Source organism: Hippoglossus hippoglossus, chromosome 20 (assembly GCF_009819705.1).
Source record: "Hippoglossus hippoglossus isolate fHipHip1 chromosome 20, fHipHip1.pri, whole genome shotgun sequence".
Taxonomy (NCBI): Eukaryota; Metazoa; Chordata; class Actinopteri; order Pleuronectiformes; family Pleuronectidae; genus Hippoglossus; species Hippoglossus hippoglossus.
The window spans coordinates 1,745,574-1,764,133 of record NC_047170.1 but is presented as its reverse complement, the minus strand read 5'-3'; the positions used below and the strand labels follow the sequence as shown (position 1 = coordinate 1,764,133).

Sequence of the window (18,560 nt, the reverse complement as noted above, 5' to 3'; positions counted from 1 at the left end):
TTCTGGTTCAGGAAGCAGGGGGTCATGGGTAATATCCACCATTCTTCTGTGTTTTGGTTAGATTGGTGGGACTGCACAGTCAGTGCTCTAGTCAAAAGATTGATCGGTTTAGTTTTTTCTCAAAATGGAAACCACGTTATCGCTTTGACACTGAGCCCAACAGGATTCATCAAAACATTTGGCTGCAGAGGGAAGAGTTTCTCAGTAAAAGTTTCATAGTATTGATTTAAAATTCTGTGATGTGCAATATAGCAGCTAAAGGAATTCAGTTTTCGATACTTGAATTTTGGATGAATTTAGCATTCATCCTTTGTTCCCAGCTGCAAACATCAAAGTGTGAATTTTCCACAAGCTCCAATTGATGCCTCTGATTGGCTCCTGTGTTGCCCTAGCAACAGCAGCTGATGCTCAAGCTTGGTATAGAGCTGCATGAACCTAAAAAAGTGGAGGTAAAATCATAAACCTACAGAATGTGTGGGTCATTTGTGCAAACAAAAGCCATTTGAAAGGAAAAATAGTTGATAAAGTGTATGAATTAAATAATGATTTAGTTTGGAAAGCACCAGCAGAGAGCACACAGGGTGGGGAACAAAGAAAATAAGGCACATTCTAAAAGCTGTCCAGAAACTGGGAGGTCCCCACACCTCCCAGCTGACGGCCAGGCCACCCAGCACAGATGGCTGACATGACAGGGTCTCTGGTATCAAAGTTACACTTCTTGTACAATTAACCATCCACTTCAATCTCCTGTCCTCTTCTGAAACTACCTGCCGTGATGAGAGGAGTGCCCCACTGCTCGAATTACGATGCTGAAGATTAATTATACTTGTCCAAATTTCATTCCCCTCTCAACAGGAAGTGATGAGTCTAATGACTTATATCAAATTATTTCATGACTCTTATAATAAAATAAGAGTCCTTGAGGGATGTCAGTTCACCAACAGTGGCCTTTCCTTCATCGAAACTATCTCAATGATTTAGTTCATAAAAGTTCATAAGAGAAGTTCTTAAAATTTGAACTTTTGTATCTCACCACAGTATCAATACACATTTCAAACTGAAACTTTTTAAAGACTCTTGACTTCTAGAGAATCTGTGGAATCATTTAGGACAAAGAGGGACATGAAGGAAGTCTTACTCTTCCTCTGTCCTCCTACGATGCAGGGCTTGTTGATGTCCACACAGGGCGTCTCCACACAGTTCTCCAGACGCCCACTGGGACCGCAGCTGCACACTTCGTAGCACCCAGCAGGACCAGCGCGAGTCGGCACCTGGATACGAGAATCCAGCTGCACAAGAAACTCAGAGGCTTCACCCAGTTTACAGCCTGAGGACACACACACACACACACACACAAAATTACTTCAATGTCACAGTTTTACGCAGTTAAGTTGCTGATCTGTAGCAATGGTTGGTCCTACCTGGTACACAGAGGTATGGCTGGCAGTTGAGTTCATCAAGGCAACCCTTCCTGTTGACCTGGCACAAGTGGTTGCTGGGGCAGGGGTTGGGGTTGCATGGATGGACAACCTCCTCAACAATGCTGTTGCCAAGGGAACTGGGGGCTGGAGAAAGTGTTTGGGTTGGTAGGGGTTCGGAAAGGGAAAATGGGATTAAACACGATTGGACAGTATCTTCTGTCTTTGAATTTTTTTGGTTTTTTATTAATCAACCTTAATATGCAAAGTGCCTTGAGCGCCTCATAACAATGAATGTGAATTAGATATAAGGGTAATTGTAGACTCTACAAATACATTCTATTGAATTGAAATTAACAGCCCAATTAGCAGAAACGTAATGTAATGTAGAATGCAACAGTTTCTATTGTTATTCAATATAACAAGATAAAACTAACTAATTGGCCCCTGAGCTCTTTAGCAGAGGTGTGGACTCACATCAGAGTTGAGTCATGAGTCTGATGACTTGACACTTGATCTACCAAATACAAAAATATTTGCTACTCAACTTTGATGTAAACACCAGTGACTTGAGACTGTATTTGACCGTTTAGATTGTTTCCTTGAAATAACTTGACATCTCCAACACTGAGAGTTGTATAGAGGATATAGACTATAGCTGTACTGGCAGCCCTGTGTGGTTACAGTGGTGCTTTGAGCTAACTTATGTGTTTATTTCTGAATGTCAGCATGCTAACATGCTGAATTAAGATTGTGAACATACTGCTTAAATCAGAATGTTCTCCTTTTGATTGTGTGCTTGTTAACATGCTGATGTTGAGGCAGATGGAATTTATTATTATTGTTTTGCAGGTGTCACAATTCAACCTGAGGAGACCGTGAATGTCAGAATCAAATTGTAAATGCAATCCTTTAGATGTTCAGATATTTCACGATAAGCTTTTTATATGAACCATCACATGATGTGTCAATCAAAAGCGGCGAACCGATCCTTGTCAGGTGGCCAGAGTCACAATTAAAAGGATATGATAATGTTTTATCATGTGTCTGTTGAATGTACAAATTGTTATTTTTTTGTAAATTCAACATTCAACAATTTGTCTTTTTAAGATGAAGTGTTGTGTCTGTCAGCTTCTCAGCTTCTGTGTTCCACTGCCCTCTAGTGGCCGCATATCAATTTACTTACAGATCAGGCTGAATGAGCATGAGCCAAGGACTAAGAGCAGTATGGATAAAGAAGCGCTAATAGAAATGTTTTAATGCCTAGTTTTTTCCTAGTAACACCCTTGCATGGTATTTCCATCTATAACTGAGTCCTTCTACAGGGAAAGAAATACTGCTGCTTTACACTGTGAGACTCACAGACATGTCAGGTCTGAAAAACATGTCCTGCACTGTGGTGACTCACTGAGGTATCTGTGGAGCGGGATGCAGCGTTCAGGGTCGTCAATGGGTGACAGCAGTTCACAGATCCTCTCTGGTGTTTGTCCTTCATGGAAACGTTTCCTGTCCCCACACTGGGTCAGGATGTCCACACAGTCTGACCTGAGGACAGATCAACGTTAACATAAGAACAGAGTGAACCTGAATGTACAGTATAACACTGATTAACATAACGTGTCCTTTTATGATAAGTTAGGGTTTGTAAGGTAGACTGGGTGCAAAAGAAAGAGGCTCTCCCAACACACGCGCCCCGTGGCTGGATGTGTGATGGTGTAATGTCATTCAAGACAAGTGGATGATTAAAACCTGAGAGGAAGGCTGTGTCTGACAAATGACTGAACAAGACATATATACGCCGTAGCCTAAGGGCTGAAGCGAACTCACACCCACACACACATATGCACACACTCCAGGCACGACAGAGCAGGACCTGAAAGTAGGGTAAATGAAAGACAGATAAATTCATGCTCTCATCTGTTGTTTACGTGACTTTATACTGTGCAGTGATGTGATGAAGAAAATACTGACAGAGCAAAGGCTGTATTGAACCTGTAACTTAGTAAACATGAGAAATTAAAGACAAAAATAAAGCACAGTTGAGACAAAGAGGACAAGTAATAGGAGTTATATCACCAGAGCCACTGCACTGAATAGGGCTGCTCACATTTCATAATGTGAGCAGCCCTATTCACTATTGCAATAATTACTTAGAATTTATTATTATTATTATTGTTGCTGCTGCCAGTAAGAGGCTCTTGTTTTGACATAGAAATAAAAGACTGTTCCTAATACAAGCCATAGGTCTAGTTCTCTCTGCCACTTAGGTAAATGAAGGCCATGGCCACTTGAGAGTTTTTGTTATATGAACAATAATGAGCGGCTGGCTGATTAACCAGCTGGTAACTGGTTAGAGCCCCGATCAGTGTCCTTGGGCAAGACACTGAACCCAAACTTGCCACTGACGGTTGTGCAGAGTGTGAATGTGTGATACAAAAAATAAAAGCACAGTGGTGCTGTATGAATGTGTGTTTGAATGGGTGAATGTGGCTTGCAGTGTAAAGCATGTTGAGTGGTTGATGAGGCTAGAAAGGCTCCATATAAATACAGCCCTTTACTGTCTACATCCATTTAAGTAGAGTGTAGAATGCATGTTGAATGGTAGTAGACCTACTTGCATATGACACTCCCTCTGAACTTGCTGTGGCAGGGTTTGATCTGCAGGGAACAGGCTACGGCCTTCCACATGTCCGGGAGACACTTCCTGATGTCCAGCACGGGGATGTTCATGAACGGCATCTTGATCGTTCCATTGGACCACAGCTTGATGTCGTTCATGGCGCCCTGGTCTGACTGGACGTTACAGCTGCGGAACAGCTCCGTGGGCCTGCGGACAGAGACACACAGAGTTATGTTTACAAGAACTTGAGGTGAAATTAACATTTGTTTGCACTTTAAAAGTTAAAAAAAACTCTTCGGCACAATTTTACAAAACAAGATAGGGATTATAGAGAGGTGTGCGCTGAGGAAAAAAAACCATGAGCTTAATATCTCAACACTTGCAACTGGCTTTTGTCAGAACAAAGCATGCTGACAGCTGTAGCCTTGTAGCCATGCAGAGGGAGCTCAAGTCCCTCTGGATAATGTGAGGGTTGTTTTCCTCTTCCACTACACCAGGAAGTGTGTTTCATGTCTGATTAGTGGGTTTGGTCTCAAGTGAGTCAGCTAATTGGTGGTTTACAGGGAGAAGGTTCCAGGCAGAAGTTCTGGGTGTGGTTCCATCATTCCATTTGCTCCTTATGAGTGGCTGCTTTGTTTATCTTCTTGCAACTCTCTCTCTGTGTGTGTTTGTTTGTCTGTGTGTGTGTGTATGCGTGTGAGAGAGACAGACAGACAGACAGACCCTGGATCCTTAACTTTATTCAACCCCAAATTGGTAAATGGTGGTTTTCCTCTCAAACAACAACTAAATGGGGGCTATCAGCTGATTCTTCTTATTCAGATTAGCTCCCTAAGGATATGTCCTGTGTTGAGTAATGGATAATTGCATTCAAGGAAGATAAACCAGGAAAGAGGAATATAGTCTACTCTTTACCGTTGTGAGGACACTGTGAGATTCTGACTGGAAGAGGCTATGATAGAAGGCTTTCTTCACTTTATGAGCTCCTTTCATAGAGGCAGCCCATTGGGACACAGCTACAGCCACAGAGATGTAGAGAGACTATACCTTCAATGCTCTGTCAAAGAACATTGCAAAGTTTCATTATCCCCATTGGGGACAGATGGGCTCAATGTGAATTCAATAAAAAAACAAATGAAACATCTAATTAATGAGAACGTGAGTGAGTTACTTGTTGGTTTGTGTCAACCAAACCATTTTGGAGACAAAGCTCTTAATCAGGACTGGCATGATAGATCTGTGTCTAATATTAAGGTTCAAGAGCTTTTCTTTGTCTTACACCCGCACAGAAATAGACAGACACACATACACAAACATGTCTTAGCCACATGCACTTCACCCTGAAAAACCACCTCCTGGCCAGTGTTTGTATTCCATGCTGCTCAAGGCTACACATTGAGCGTTTGAACCCCTCAGGGGAGGAGGAAGCCATACAAGGATCTTCTGGAGCCCATCAAAGGAAACTCGGAGAAACTTTGACACAGTTTGTTTGCCTGAACCTCAAGTCCCACAATGCCACAGCATGGGATCCATGCCATCATGATCCAAAACCACAATTTGTCGTATGCTCTTCTTTGTGAAAAACAACACAAATGTAAAAAGCTTCAAATTCACTTTGAACAAAGCATTGAAATATTTAAAGAGCATTATCATTGCATGTGCAGTATGGTGAGATATTGTCTACATCATGTATTTCTCTCCATGACAAACAAATATCAGTACTTTTTACACAGTGGGTTTGTCGGTCCAAATACCTTTGCAGTTGATTTGTTTATATTTAAGTGTAAACCTCATTCAAGTGTTCTCTTTATGCCTGAATATTGTCTTAAAAATGTCTTCTCTCGTTGAACCTTTCCTGAAAAAATCCACCTCAGATCCCACCATTAGAACACTCTGTGAGCATTTGCAGTTGCCTCGCTCACCAGGTAATCAGCAGGCTGCTGTGTGTATGTGTGAAGTGTATTTGAGTTTGTTTTGATGTGTGTGTATTACTGTGACTTCCTGGCGAAGCCTTTGAAGCCGTTCCATTTGGCCTTTGGCCCCATCTGTAGACAGTGTAAAACATGCTGTGGTCCTGATAACTCCACAGTCACTCTGGGTGCAATATAAATCTGTCTTTTGTTTTTGCAGTGTTTCTTTGTTTCTCCTTGTCCTGTTGCATTTGCACAGATGTTCACAAGTATGGTTAAAATATTACAAATATAAAAACTAAAGAAAAACTGAAAACAGATATGTATTTTGTGCATGGTAAATATTGTGTGTTGAGCTGAGAGCATTTGAAATTTCAGTATCAAGTCTGAATTCCATAACCATGTAAGAGCTGCAGTTGAAAGGTTGGTTAATACTGAAGTTTTACATGTAAATGAATGTGAGTTATTCTGTGAAAGAAGCAAATGAGTGATATTTGGAAGTTGAAATGCCAGTTGAACTGTAAAGTGAAGCGGCACAGTTGGTGTTAGTCAGAATGTGAGCAGAGAAGCTGAAATGTCAGTTGAAATTGTTGAACTGTCATCTAAAGAGTAGAGCTCAGCTGAAGTGTAATTTGAAATTCAGGAAAGTAAAGTAGCTCACTTGTCATTTGGAAAGTCATGGATAAAAGCAGAGACAGTTGAGTTATAAATGCTGAGTTATTTTTACTGACAAAAACACATAATACAATACAACTATTACTCCCTGCTGGAACAAAGTGACGGCACTGAAACATAGAGTTAATCTGCTCTTCATTTACTGAATTCAAATGCAGCTTTAATATATAACAAACGAACGACGTCTGGCCATATGGACAATGAAATCAGATGCATCTCCACTTCCTTCCACTATCAAGAAATTAAATGAAAATATCCTGCATATAAGTGCTTGCAAATGTCGAGGCCAGAATCTGCATCGTAGGGACCCGGGAGATAGAGCAGCAGTCGAGAGATGCCACTAACACCTGTGATTGAAATAGTACTCTCAACTGTCTGTTATGACGTATAATTCAGTTTCAAAAACAAATTAAAACCAAACTTAACAAAAAAATTTGTAGACGTGTGTTATAACAACTACCGAAAATGGGATTTGTGAAGGAAGTGGGATTTATTACTATTACTGGAGGCAGCCACCAGGTGGCAATCAAGACATTTTGGCTTCACATTTGGGGGTTAGTCCAGTCGTCCATCTTTACTTATGGTCTCTGGTTTAACCGTGGTGAATGGCAGTAGTCTGACCTGTTGTTGAAGTTGGTGCAGTAGGCGAGGTCCTTGCAGCCCAGTTGGCAGGGTTCTCGGACATCGGCCAGGCAGTTGACGAGCTCTGTCTCCACTGGGTTGTATTCACAGAGCTGGTCGAAGTCCTGCCACGTTTGGCTGCCCCAGTTAGTGCTGATCTCCTGACACATGTCCCTGTCAGAGCAGAGCAGAGAAAAACAATCAGAAAAACAAACTAATTTCACCCTGTCTTAGAATATATGGCATATATCTACTGGACGTTGTGCTTAGCAGTACCTGCAGAGTGAGGTGTTGGCCTTGGAGCAGCAGTGCAGTTTGGCACAGTCCATTTTGGCAGGATGGGGGGTCTCTTCTTCAGGTGGGGGAGGAGGGTTAGCGCTGCCCAGAAAGCATTGCCACATGGGTTCCTGAGGGAGGGGCTGGGAGCCACACTGCTCGATCAAACCCTCCATGATCTCATGCTCTGTGCTCATTGTGCGAAGGATTTTCCGGCAGGCGACCTGGCAGTGGGTAGCCTCTGCCCGGTCACAGCAGTACAGACCTGGATATGAAGGATGGATGGACTGCTGGAAAATGTACTATAACATGGTGGAATATACAGTAGCTACTTCATATAACAATCTGTCAAGTGTGTCTATACTTCTTTCCACACTTTGCCTTTAAGGATGCAGGCTCAGCCTTACCTTTGCTGAGGTAGGGAAACTATTTTAACTTGTTTGGCCATTTTTATTAGAAATTAACGTTTTTTTCCTATAAATAACAATTATTTTGATTTGGCGGTTTCTGAAGTAGCATCTTCATGCTAAAAGCTGAGGTCCTACTGTCTTATCCAAGTTAAGTGAAGCATGAAAGATGGATAAAATTAGGGATGGATTGAGAGAACATAATATCAAAAAGAAAGAAATATTGAGCATTAATAGATCACTCCACTGTTTAAGGGCTTTTGATAATATCACATGAACTGGGATTTATATTCCTGACATCCTGATTTTGTGAAACACTACAAAGAATCAAGTTTATCTGAAGTTAATCAGAGGCCAGTTAAACCAAGATACCTTCCAAAGTTCAAGTGTTTTAGTGCCTTTTGTCTTTTTTGTTCCCAATTACCTTCAATGGAAGCATGATGGCAGGGGATGTTTTAATGTTGAGTATGAGCAGGAAGAATGGTAAACAGCAAACATAAACTGTTTTGATGTTCATGGGCACCTGACTATTGTTTTACTACAGCCTGAAGCCTCAAGTCCATTAGGAATTGGCTGCACAAACAAAAGTGTTTTTGAATATCTTGTGGAGAAGAACTTGGGTAGGAAAGATGTGGTTTATGCTGCAGAACTGGTTTCAGAGGTGTCTGTGGATATCAAAGCCAACATGTCCCTGTGACTCTGGGTCTTGTAACTTTTCTGTGAGGGGGCAGGATACAGACTTTTCACAGCACCGCTTTCATCTCCACAGGGGGTGTCTATGATTTTCGGTGGAGTACACCTTTAGGAGAGTTCCCACCAGCTACTGCCGACATATAAAATGCATCTGCTGTTGAGAGTTGATTCTAATACTGCTGTAGAAAAGAATATCCAGTGTAGTGAGCAGATACACTTACTGTCTATGGGGCTGCGTATGGGGTAGGACTTGGTGAAGTTGCTGACACAGCTGAGCAGCTGAGGGCTGTGACTCTGACAATACTCTTTGACAGCATTGATCTGAGACACAGTGGGTGTTGAGTCGGTCCTGAAGATGGCTTGGCAGTACTCCCTACAGGTGGTGTGACGCCCTGCATAGCTGCAGCATGTAGAGCCCACTGAAGGGGAAGCACACGTACACACACTGCATTATTTTCATTTTCTTTACCAATGACTGTATGTTGAATTCAGTGCTCAGACCCTCGAGCAGATAAACACTCATTACAATGCATTATTCTGGCTGATGCATTCTGCCAGAGAAATGACATGGCTCTGCTATGTGTGTGTGTGCATCTGTGCATGTTGTGTATTTGCAATGTGTGTGACAGTGCAGGAATGAGACAGAGAGAAAGGAGCAGACAAAGAATACAAACAAGCCCATCTACTGGTGTAAAAACATGGTGATGCGCCGCAGAGGTTTATTTATTTGTTGGCTGGAGGGAGAGATGAGGTCTGTGAACCTGTTTGCTTCTTCTCTCTTCAGCTTGTGTATATGAGTAACCACTTACTTTCATTTTTGGTGATGCAGCTGTAGAGGGAATTCTAGAACAAGAAGAGAAAAACTGAGGTTAAACTGGCCTCTGCTATTCAGCTAACTTCTTTAAAAACAAAAAAAAAGTTCAAACACTATCTCTCTGTTTCCTAGCAATTTTGAAGGCTTAAGGAGACTATATCAAAGGCTGTAGAGAGTGATGAGCAGATCAACCGAAGAATTAGGCACATCTCCTGAATGTGAGCCTAGCTGCTCTTCTACAGAGTCGGGGTCTCGTCTATTTCGACTATGTCAAAAACATAAATATTCCTGGAACCGTTTCAAAGTAAAGCGCTCTAGCGTTTCTGTTGACTGAATCCATTCATTTGTTTATGGTTATGATTGTTATTATTGCAGGATCGAAAGATGCACCGCTTCAAACTGTAGAGTCCTGTTGAGTATACAGTAGTGGTACTAGTAGTAGTACTAGTAGCAGTAGTAGTAGTAGTAGTAGTAGTAGTAATAGTGGTACTGGAAGTGCCACTAGTGCTGTGAAAATACAGGTATTAGGAATGGTGTTTTTATCGCTTCTTTACTTGAATTGGTTAGGTAAGAATATTACAAATCTTTTAGGTTAACCTGCATATACTGAACTGGTTTTACATCTCTGAAACTGTATGACTTACCTCTGTGACTTTTTTGCAAACTTTTGTTATGTCATTTTTAGATGTTGCCTATAAGGAAAAAGAAAAGAAAATCAAAGCAGGTTAAACTCTTGTATGAAAACAAAGTAGAAAACACAGCATAGATGGACCGGACCTGAGCATGAATAAATAAAACTGATGGGACAGTCATTCTCACAAAGAAATCTGGACATATTCTATTTGGACTTTCTCACCTGTCTGCATTCCCTGCGACACTCAGCAGAGATAGCCAGCTCACAGCAGCCCAGCCCCACCCAGCCATCTGATTTCCTGGATACTCCTGGAGACAAATCAAACACCAAAGACTCAGCCATATGTGATAAGAATTCATTTTAGATAGATATTTATCTTACACACTCTTATTTATTGGGCCATTACCCCCCTTGCTTTAACTTTGCCCTAAATGTATGAAATTCAGGAGACACATCTATTGGAGTCTGTTGGAGTCTCTTGGATTCATACCCTGAACCCAACAGGATTTCCACCATTCTGGGCATATTTTGCAATTTCCATATACCTTGTACTTTGACAAAATAGTCTGTGGATTATTAATCATCTTCAAATCTTGTCAGTCTGATCTTAAGACAATAATGATGTTAAATTGCAAATGTTTTTAGTTTTTGTTGAACTGGAAGCGGGTCTTTATAACTGTGCCGTACATGTTCAAATCTGTAACAAACGTCACATGGTGGATGGGAGTCTTCGCCTTAATACATCTTTATGACAATATTGATTCACGGTCACAGTGCCACCAAGTGGTGATAGGTGATATTACTGCTTTTACACTTTGACATCCTCCCCAAAGCGGGTTGAACATATCCACTTCGAATTTGGTCAGAGAAGCCTGAAGACCTTCATTATGAATATTTTGAGTTTTCACAAAAAGGTGTCATGACAGGATGGTGAATATCAATCAATCAGCATGAACATTTTCAGTACTCTAACTAGACTCCACACAATCAGATCCTACCCAAATTTGATATGCCGATACTGGTCTCATATCAGCCTAAAAGAATCCAGGATTGCATCAAGCTATAACATTTGAAAAAACATTAAACAAAGACATCTGTTACAGTGTTTGAGCTCCACTACAATGATCCTTCACATGAGTGAAGTCAGTCCATTGAAACAGTCCTGTGAGAAGGAGCAGCAGCGGCAGTTGGCCACAGATCATCTGCTGCCCTGGCACTCTCCCTCTCCATCCAGATGGACGGACGACAGACACGTATTTTAATTAGAAATTGACAAACTCGTCTTAATGGACATTTTTAATTACCAGCCACAGCAGTTTGGCCCATATGGTGAGGTGTGTGTGTGTGTGTGTGTGTGTGTGTGTGTGTGTGTGTGTGTGTGTGTGTGTGTGTGTGTGTGTGTGTGTGTCCTGGAGACACCCACAGTACAGGGAACAGCTACAAGATTGCCAGAGACAGCCTGTGGACAAATATGGTCACTGTGATAGCATCACAACCACGCATTATGCAGTCAGGAAACTTCCAGGGTGTGTAGTTAAGTTCAATATGATTTCAAAGATCGGTGTGGTCCGACCCATGAGTACTAAGTACTCAGGACTTTAACTTCTACCCTTATCACCTAAGGAAGTTAACTTCTATACCTTTGTATTCCCTGTCACACTAATTACATATAGACCCTAAAACTTAACTGTACATACCAGGCAGCAGGTTTTGCACCTTTACACCCCCAGTATATTTAGAGTTCCAACAGGGTGCACTGTATTTTGTAAAAGTAGTTGAAAGGCATTCAGTGAAATGAAGGACTCATTAATTGAAGCTGGTGCGTTTGGTAAGAAGTGGTTTCACAATCAGAGTAAATCCCTAAAAGGTGCTGGAATGCAGTGAACATCAGAGAATCGATGATATCTCACTGCAGCCTGACAATCTGAGGGAGGTGTTTTCCTTAACGGCTTCAATCTTCCCCTGAGTCCTGAGGCTGTCTGGACATGAGTATTTAGTGGGTACAAAAAGGAAACAGTAACAAAACCTCCCCGTATGGAGGCATTTAGGCTTCCGACAGGTCAATTTCTTCCACTGCAGCACAGGCGGCAGGGTTTACAACTTTGAAGCCACTGGCTGCTTTCCACTCTGCGATGCTGGGTCGGCTTTCCTCACAGACTGAACAGCTTCACTTGTACCATTTCTTGTCATGCAACCAGATACACACAGTAGAGACAGCTCAAGCTGAATGGCATGTGTCATGTCATTACTAGATTAAAGGTGTTTCCTTTTTGAGTAACTGTATGTACATTCTGTTTAGTTGAGGACTCAGTCCCCCCCACACCTCCATCGCCTGAGGGAAACATTGCATGTGGCTCTTTTGCTGCTACATGCTTCACTGTGCTTCACAGCCAGTCTCTGACAGTGTCTGTCTGCTGTTTGATGCCTAGCAGTTAGTGGACAGTGGGTTTAGCACTTTCCATCAGCTGAATCGAAATAGTAAAGTTGCAGCCACTTAAACCAAAAGGATTTTCAAAAGGATGACATTTTTTAAAGATCTGGAGGGAAACTGCGTTGTGTCTGAGCTGATTTATCTGTGGGTTTACACATTACACGTAACACATTTGATACACTGAATGTAAAGATGTAGAAGGGGGTCTTAAATGACATGTGGAAGATTCAGACATTTTTGGTTGTAATGTTTTGGGTTTTTTTTACCTGGAAGAGTAGAGTTGATGCACATCCACAGTTCATTCTTAAAGGCAAAGGAGAGGAAAGGGTTAATGTCATACAATACATCCCAACTTAAATCTTTTAAAAATGTTTATCCATTTCATATTACTGTACAAAAAGTTACTCTGAGCAGTGCTGCACAGTTACATTGCACAAGAGGAGGAGGGTAACTTTGCTTTTCCATCTACTTTTTGACATAATCCAGATACCGGACAATGTTACTGTGGTGCAAGTCCCAAATCTCAAGTCTCTAGGATCAAGTCCCAATTTGAATCCAAATCCAAATGAATTGATGATGAGTGTATTAAAAGAGGCATTTTGATGTGGAAACACCCACAGGTCACAGCCATGTTTTGGATGTGTAGTCTTTGTTAAAATACCTCAGTTTTCACATTTTTCACTCATCACATGAATATTTAAAGATGCCAATGAAATTGAGTCTGTTTTCATCTCTTTTTGAATTTGCTCGTGTTGATTAAATTGTTCTTAATAGTTGTTCAGCGCTTGTGCCTAGAAATATGCCTCATAAGGTCATTATCTCATTTTAACGGTGAGTGCTGGCAGGAAGAGGCCCAGTGAAGATTAGCTGTGAGGGGAAAAGTACAATAGTATTATTACTTTTATTACTGTGTAAAGTAATATTTACAGTTGCTATAATCTGTCACTGAAAAAAGTGGATAAAAATGATAATCATGCTTACCAGAAAGTTTTAATGTCTGAATGCCAGACAAACATTAATTATATTTATCGTCACCAACACGTTTGTCCGTCTCCTCTGTATAATGGACAGAGATATACTGATGGGACGGCAAAACGCAGAAGGACAGAAAACATCATGGCGGAAGGAGAAATGTACATAGCTCTCCGTGCTGTTATGCTTCTAAAGGACAGTCATTTGTTTAAACCTAATACGTCACTGTTACCACTCCCCCGTGTTTCTTGGCTGGGGAACAAAGGTTCCCGTCAGCAGGCGTCAGCATCGTTTATAGGCCAGACTGAGAAGTAGCAGTGGCTGTACATGAAGCGTAGACATGATTTGTGATGAAGCAGGGACCAAAAACGCAAAAACACGCCAGGAAGAAAAATGCTGCACTTTAAACAAGCCAAAGCAGAAAACCATGTCTGTCCAGGGAGCCAGGGCCTTTGTGCACACGGCTCATACAAATCTCACTATATACTTTTCTTTTTTCTTCTGTAACAGACAAACACTAACCCAAACTTAAGCTTTTAACCTCGCCTCATGATCTTCCTCGGAGGATGCTCAATTGGTTTAAGTCAAAAAAGCATAAAGCCCAAACACCAGTGTTTTAATGATAACTTCCAACACTCCTGCCATTGTCTGTTCCCTTGTGTATTCATCGATCTCTATGGCCTCGTGTTTTCTCCCTTGGTTTTTGACGCTGGGCTATTCCCCGGTTTATGAATCGTCGGCTTATACTATTGGACCTTTGTGACTTTGCCTTTTTGAACTCTACTCTCTGCTTCCTCTGTGTGTATGTTCCGGTTCCTCCCAGTATTCTTCCAAAAACCTACATGTGTGAATCAAGAAATGTAATAAGAAAAACATCCGAGTACAATCATCCTCTAGAATGACAAGTTAATCTTTTCGTGAGACATACTAGTTTCAACACACAGCTTCGAAATTGGCCCTTAACAAGTCCACGGGTGAATGAAAGGAGAGATTCCCAAACAACAATTAAAAACAGGCCAATGTGACTACATGTATGTGTATGTGCTCTCAGTGCTTTTGAATTCAGTTTAGCTAAATAAGAACAGGACACATGTTTCAATGATAGAAAACACTTAAGTCTAATTACTGGTGTGGTTCTAATAGACTGTTGGAGAGAGATGAGACACGCACTGAGCTAGCCTCTCTGCTTTGTAATTAGCTATGGTGGGAGGAAGGAGGATTGTGCCTGTGCGCACGTGTGTGTGTGTGTGTGTGTGTGTGTGTGTGTGTGTGTGTGTGTGTGTGTGTGTGTGTGTGTGTGTGTGTGTGTGTGTGTGTGTGTGGTTTAACCAGGTGCTGCTGTATTCTGCTAACCATAACCACCAACCCACTTCCTGTATAAATCCGAGAGAGATGAAACTAAATTTGTCTTAACGTTGACCAAGAGTTAATCACAGGCATCACAACAAGACGTCAGAACTTTACATGTGCTCTCAGTTCAATCAAGATTGCATAACAATTAAAACCATAAATAAACACACTGTCGTGACTCATTCAAAGGGTTTCAGCGAGATCCACAACATCCAGAAGGGGATCAAACATTTTCGTTCAGCCAATAGATTTGGATCTGCACCAAATCACAGCATTCCCATAAATATGCCAGATTTTTTAAATCAAGATCTACACAATCAATTAAAATGTTGAGAAAAGTGAAAAGATTTAACAATTTAAAAAATCCTGGATTTCCTTAGCGGAGGTTATGATTTACATGAAGCTCTTCTTACTTGAAGAAAGGAGGCGATATTTGCCCAAAAGCACTGGTTGTTTTCCAGTAAACTGCATTTCATCATCAGATTGTTTGCTGAAGATGTTCAGTGATCACTTTTATCAACATGAACGGTCCACATGTGATTTTAAGTGTGCTGACGAAACCATGAAACCAACCATGTAAACATTTTACTTTCTGTAATTTAGTTTTTTTTCTTTACTAATAATCTCTGAGGCTGCAGTTGCAGGATGCATATAAAGTATATTTCCCTTACCTCTGTTAAGGAGGTTATGTTTAAATTTGTGTTTAAATTAGTTTACTAGCAAGATTACGCAAAAAATTAAAATCTGGGATTTATATTTCACTTTCTTTGCAGCATTTCTCACAGAATTAATTCAACCTATGGCGGTAGCAGGGGTGCATGTTCACGTGACCGAGGAGTTTACATGAGAGAACTGCATGCATGCCACTTGCAGATGAAATTATGGGTTCTGACTCTATAGACGTTAGTGCGAGTCCGCAATAAAGCAAATGTATTCATTTATTATTTACTAATTCATTTCTTTTGTGTTGTTTTGTTGTTGCTTGTGTTTGATTGTTTGTCGCTGATTGTGAATGTCTCTTGTTCTCAGGCCTCTCTTGGAAAAGAGTTCTTGATCTCAATGTGACTGATTAAATAAGGATTACATTTAAAAACTAAATTGTGCTGTAAATAGCACTGCATACAGCTGTACAATGCAGCAACATAAACACCAATTTAGAGATCTCTTATGTTAATAAAAGAAGTGTACAATTTGTTATTGGTTCAATATGAGACAGTGGCAGGATAAATTAGAAAATGGTGTGCCACTACAGTCCATAAGTAATGCTAAACTGCTTTGACATAGTGAGAATCAGTCTTGGTGGAGGAATTAACTCTGCTACACAAATACTATTTTTCTTATGAACTGGTGTTTTATGTCAGTTGCTCTTTCTGTCAATAATATTGATAAAACAGGAACATAATTTGACAGAGTTCAAAATTAAGTCTATATTGCTTGTTTTTGTCCCACAGTATAATATTCAAATTTTACTGACATTCAACGGTTTAATGAAAACCAGCGATAAAGCAGCCTGAGAGAGAAACTGTAACTTCCTTGACAATAAACAAAAGAACAGCTAAGATTCATCCATTGGGACCTTGATATGATGCAATACCACACAACTGTGAGTTCCAGGTCAGGATGTTTCACCTCGCTGCATATGATGGATACACCCACACCTGCTCAATATGTGTATAAAAATATCTGCAGTGCACAGACAGAAGACTCACCATAGACTCTGGACAGTAACTGGGTAACCTTTGGAGGAGGTGCTTCAGACGAGACTCACTCTTTATCGTGGCGAGCTGCAGGACAGAAACAGAATAAATATAGAACATTATAAATCCACATACTCTATGTGTGCACAGGGATGATGAAAGCAGGAGACTGTTGTATTTCCATCTATTAATTACAAAGGCAGGAGCTCATTTTTCACACAATTCAGTTTTAGGTGGATTCTTTGGAGGAATCAGGTAAGTGCAGGAATCCTTTGTAACAGTATTCTGCAGCAGCTGATTCACACGTCTGAGTGGGTGAAATTATTCAGTTATTCAAGCAAACCAGTTTTTCTTGCCGACATCCCTTTGACATTGGAATTTACTGTGCGAAAAACGCACCCAGCACCAGGGGCCGCTCCCTCTTTTATTGAGTCTGATCAGAATCGGCAGACACGGTATATCATGTTCACTTTGACCAACGAAAACAGTAAAAATGTGACCGTTGCACTTTTAGCCTCATATTGTTTTATTTCCCAGCACAGAGGTGTTCAGGCCATGGGAACGGGTTGGATAATGTAGTAAGATCCGACACTTACACAAGATACGCTCACTTAGACACACATCCACAAGTCTGTGGTGTGCATCCACACACACACACACACACACACACACACACACACACACACACACACACACACACACACACACACACACACACACACACACACACACACACACACACACACACACACACACACACACACACACACACACACACACACACACGACGAGAGCCTGGGAGAGTGCAGCCACTGCCAACATTCTCAGGCTGAAATCTGATGTTATGGAAATCCAAACAAGTGAGATTCACAGCTTCTCTCACTCAGACTGATGGGAGGACTACTTGTTTTAGTGGATCTTCACTTTTCTTACACAACTCTCAGACGTAAACAGGGGCTCAAAACCGTACAACAAATTCCAAAGATGCTTTGATGATCTGCCATCACCATAGAGACTATAAAAGAAATTAAATCTTACGCCAAACAACAAACATGAGTCACGTTTTGACCAAATGTACCTGGAACTTTTGGTCCTTCGAATTTTCTTCAGGGAACTAAAGTTGTGTTTCCACTGCAGGAACTTTCCCCAGGAGCTAAGAACCTTTGCATTTCCACTACAGGGACCAGGAACTTAAAGTTTCAAGGCAATACTTTTACCCCATAAAAAGTCCCTGCTCAGGAGGTGGTACAGGAACCTTAGGGGAGAGGCTTGCAGCACTGAGGATACCTGATCGTTTACAGCACCCAATCCCCGTCATCAGCTCTTATCACTAAAAACTCTCTTGACATCTGTCCGTGTCTCCTATGTGTGTGTCACTGCTTTTTTACCAGAAGATATTTCTTTTCTTTTTGTTTTTTTCATTTTTGCATCTGTCGCGTGTTAGAAGCATCGATCCCCCCCCCCCCCCCCCCCCCCCCCCCCCCGATGGCTCGCTGTGAATCCAGTGGGGGATTCCCTGCTGTGTTCACACATCGACTTCTCCTGGGTTTCTATATACTTTATACTAGGCAGTCAGGCATTATAAAGTCCGTAGAAACTGTGGAGCGTCTCACTCGGACATTTGCGTTCACACATGCACCTCCTCAGAGAAACAAATGAATGATAGCGCTGCTCTGGGTCAGTTGGATGTGTTTATAAAGGGAACATTTTGCCTCATCAACTAACTCTTTTATACTGCTTTTATATTACATACAACACTGGTGAAATGTGTTTCTATTTCACATTTTTTAACCTAATATGCTATTTGTTGTACATGGAGAAGTTAATCTTTGTACATCTTTCACCAGGTTCATCTTTCACTTTCACTAAGAGGTTCGGTTCGTGCTCCACTGTCCATTTGGAGGACGTTAATTCCCTTTTGGCCAGGCAGCAGGTGCTCATGATGTGGATTTAATCAAGTGTTCTTGGACAGTTCTTTGCTGGAGCAAATTAAATCAATGGAATGCAGTGCAGATTGACAAGAACTTGACCGGTTATTTTCC

The 18,560-nt window shown here is 41.2% G+C and overlaps 1 protein-coding gene across 1 annotated transcript in view; it reads right to left on the bottom strand.

Moving 5' to 3' along the window:
- reck (reversion-inducing-cysteine-rich protein with kazal motifs) overlaps positions 1-18,560 on the bottom strand; it is a 69,478-nt gene that overhangs the window by 28,816 nt on the left and 22,102 nt on the right. The window contains exons 3-14 of the mRNA XM_034572530.1: positions 16,531-16,605; positions 12,766-12,802; positions 10,291-10,376; positions 10,079-10,126; positions 9,430-9,463; positions 8,842-9,039; positions 7,521-7,785; positions 7,245-7,418; positions 4,033-4,245; positions 2,827-2,963; positions 1,422-1,565; positions 1,139-1,327 (exon numbers count right to left, since the gene is read on the bottom strand). Of these exons, the coding sequence (XP_034428421.1) occupies positions 1,139-1,327; positions 1,422-1,565; positions 2,827-2,963; positions 4,033-4,245; positions 7,245-7,418; positions 7,521-7,785; positions 8,842-9,039; positions 9,430-9,463; positions 10,079-10,126; positions 10,291-10,376; positions 12,766-12,802; positions 16,531-16,605 (1,600 nt within the window). The remainder of the gene's footprint in view (positions 1-1,138; positions 1,328-1,421; positions 1,566-2,826; positions 2,964-4,032; positions 4,246-7,244; positions 7,419-7,520; positions 7,786-8,841; positions 9,040-9,429; positions 9,464-10,078; positions 10,127-10,290; positions 10,377-12,765; positions 12,803-16,530; positions 16,606-18,560) is intronic.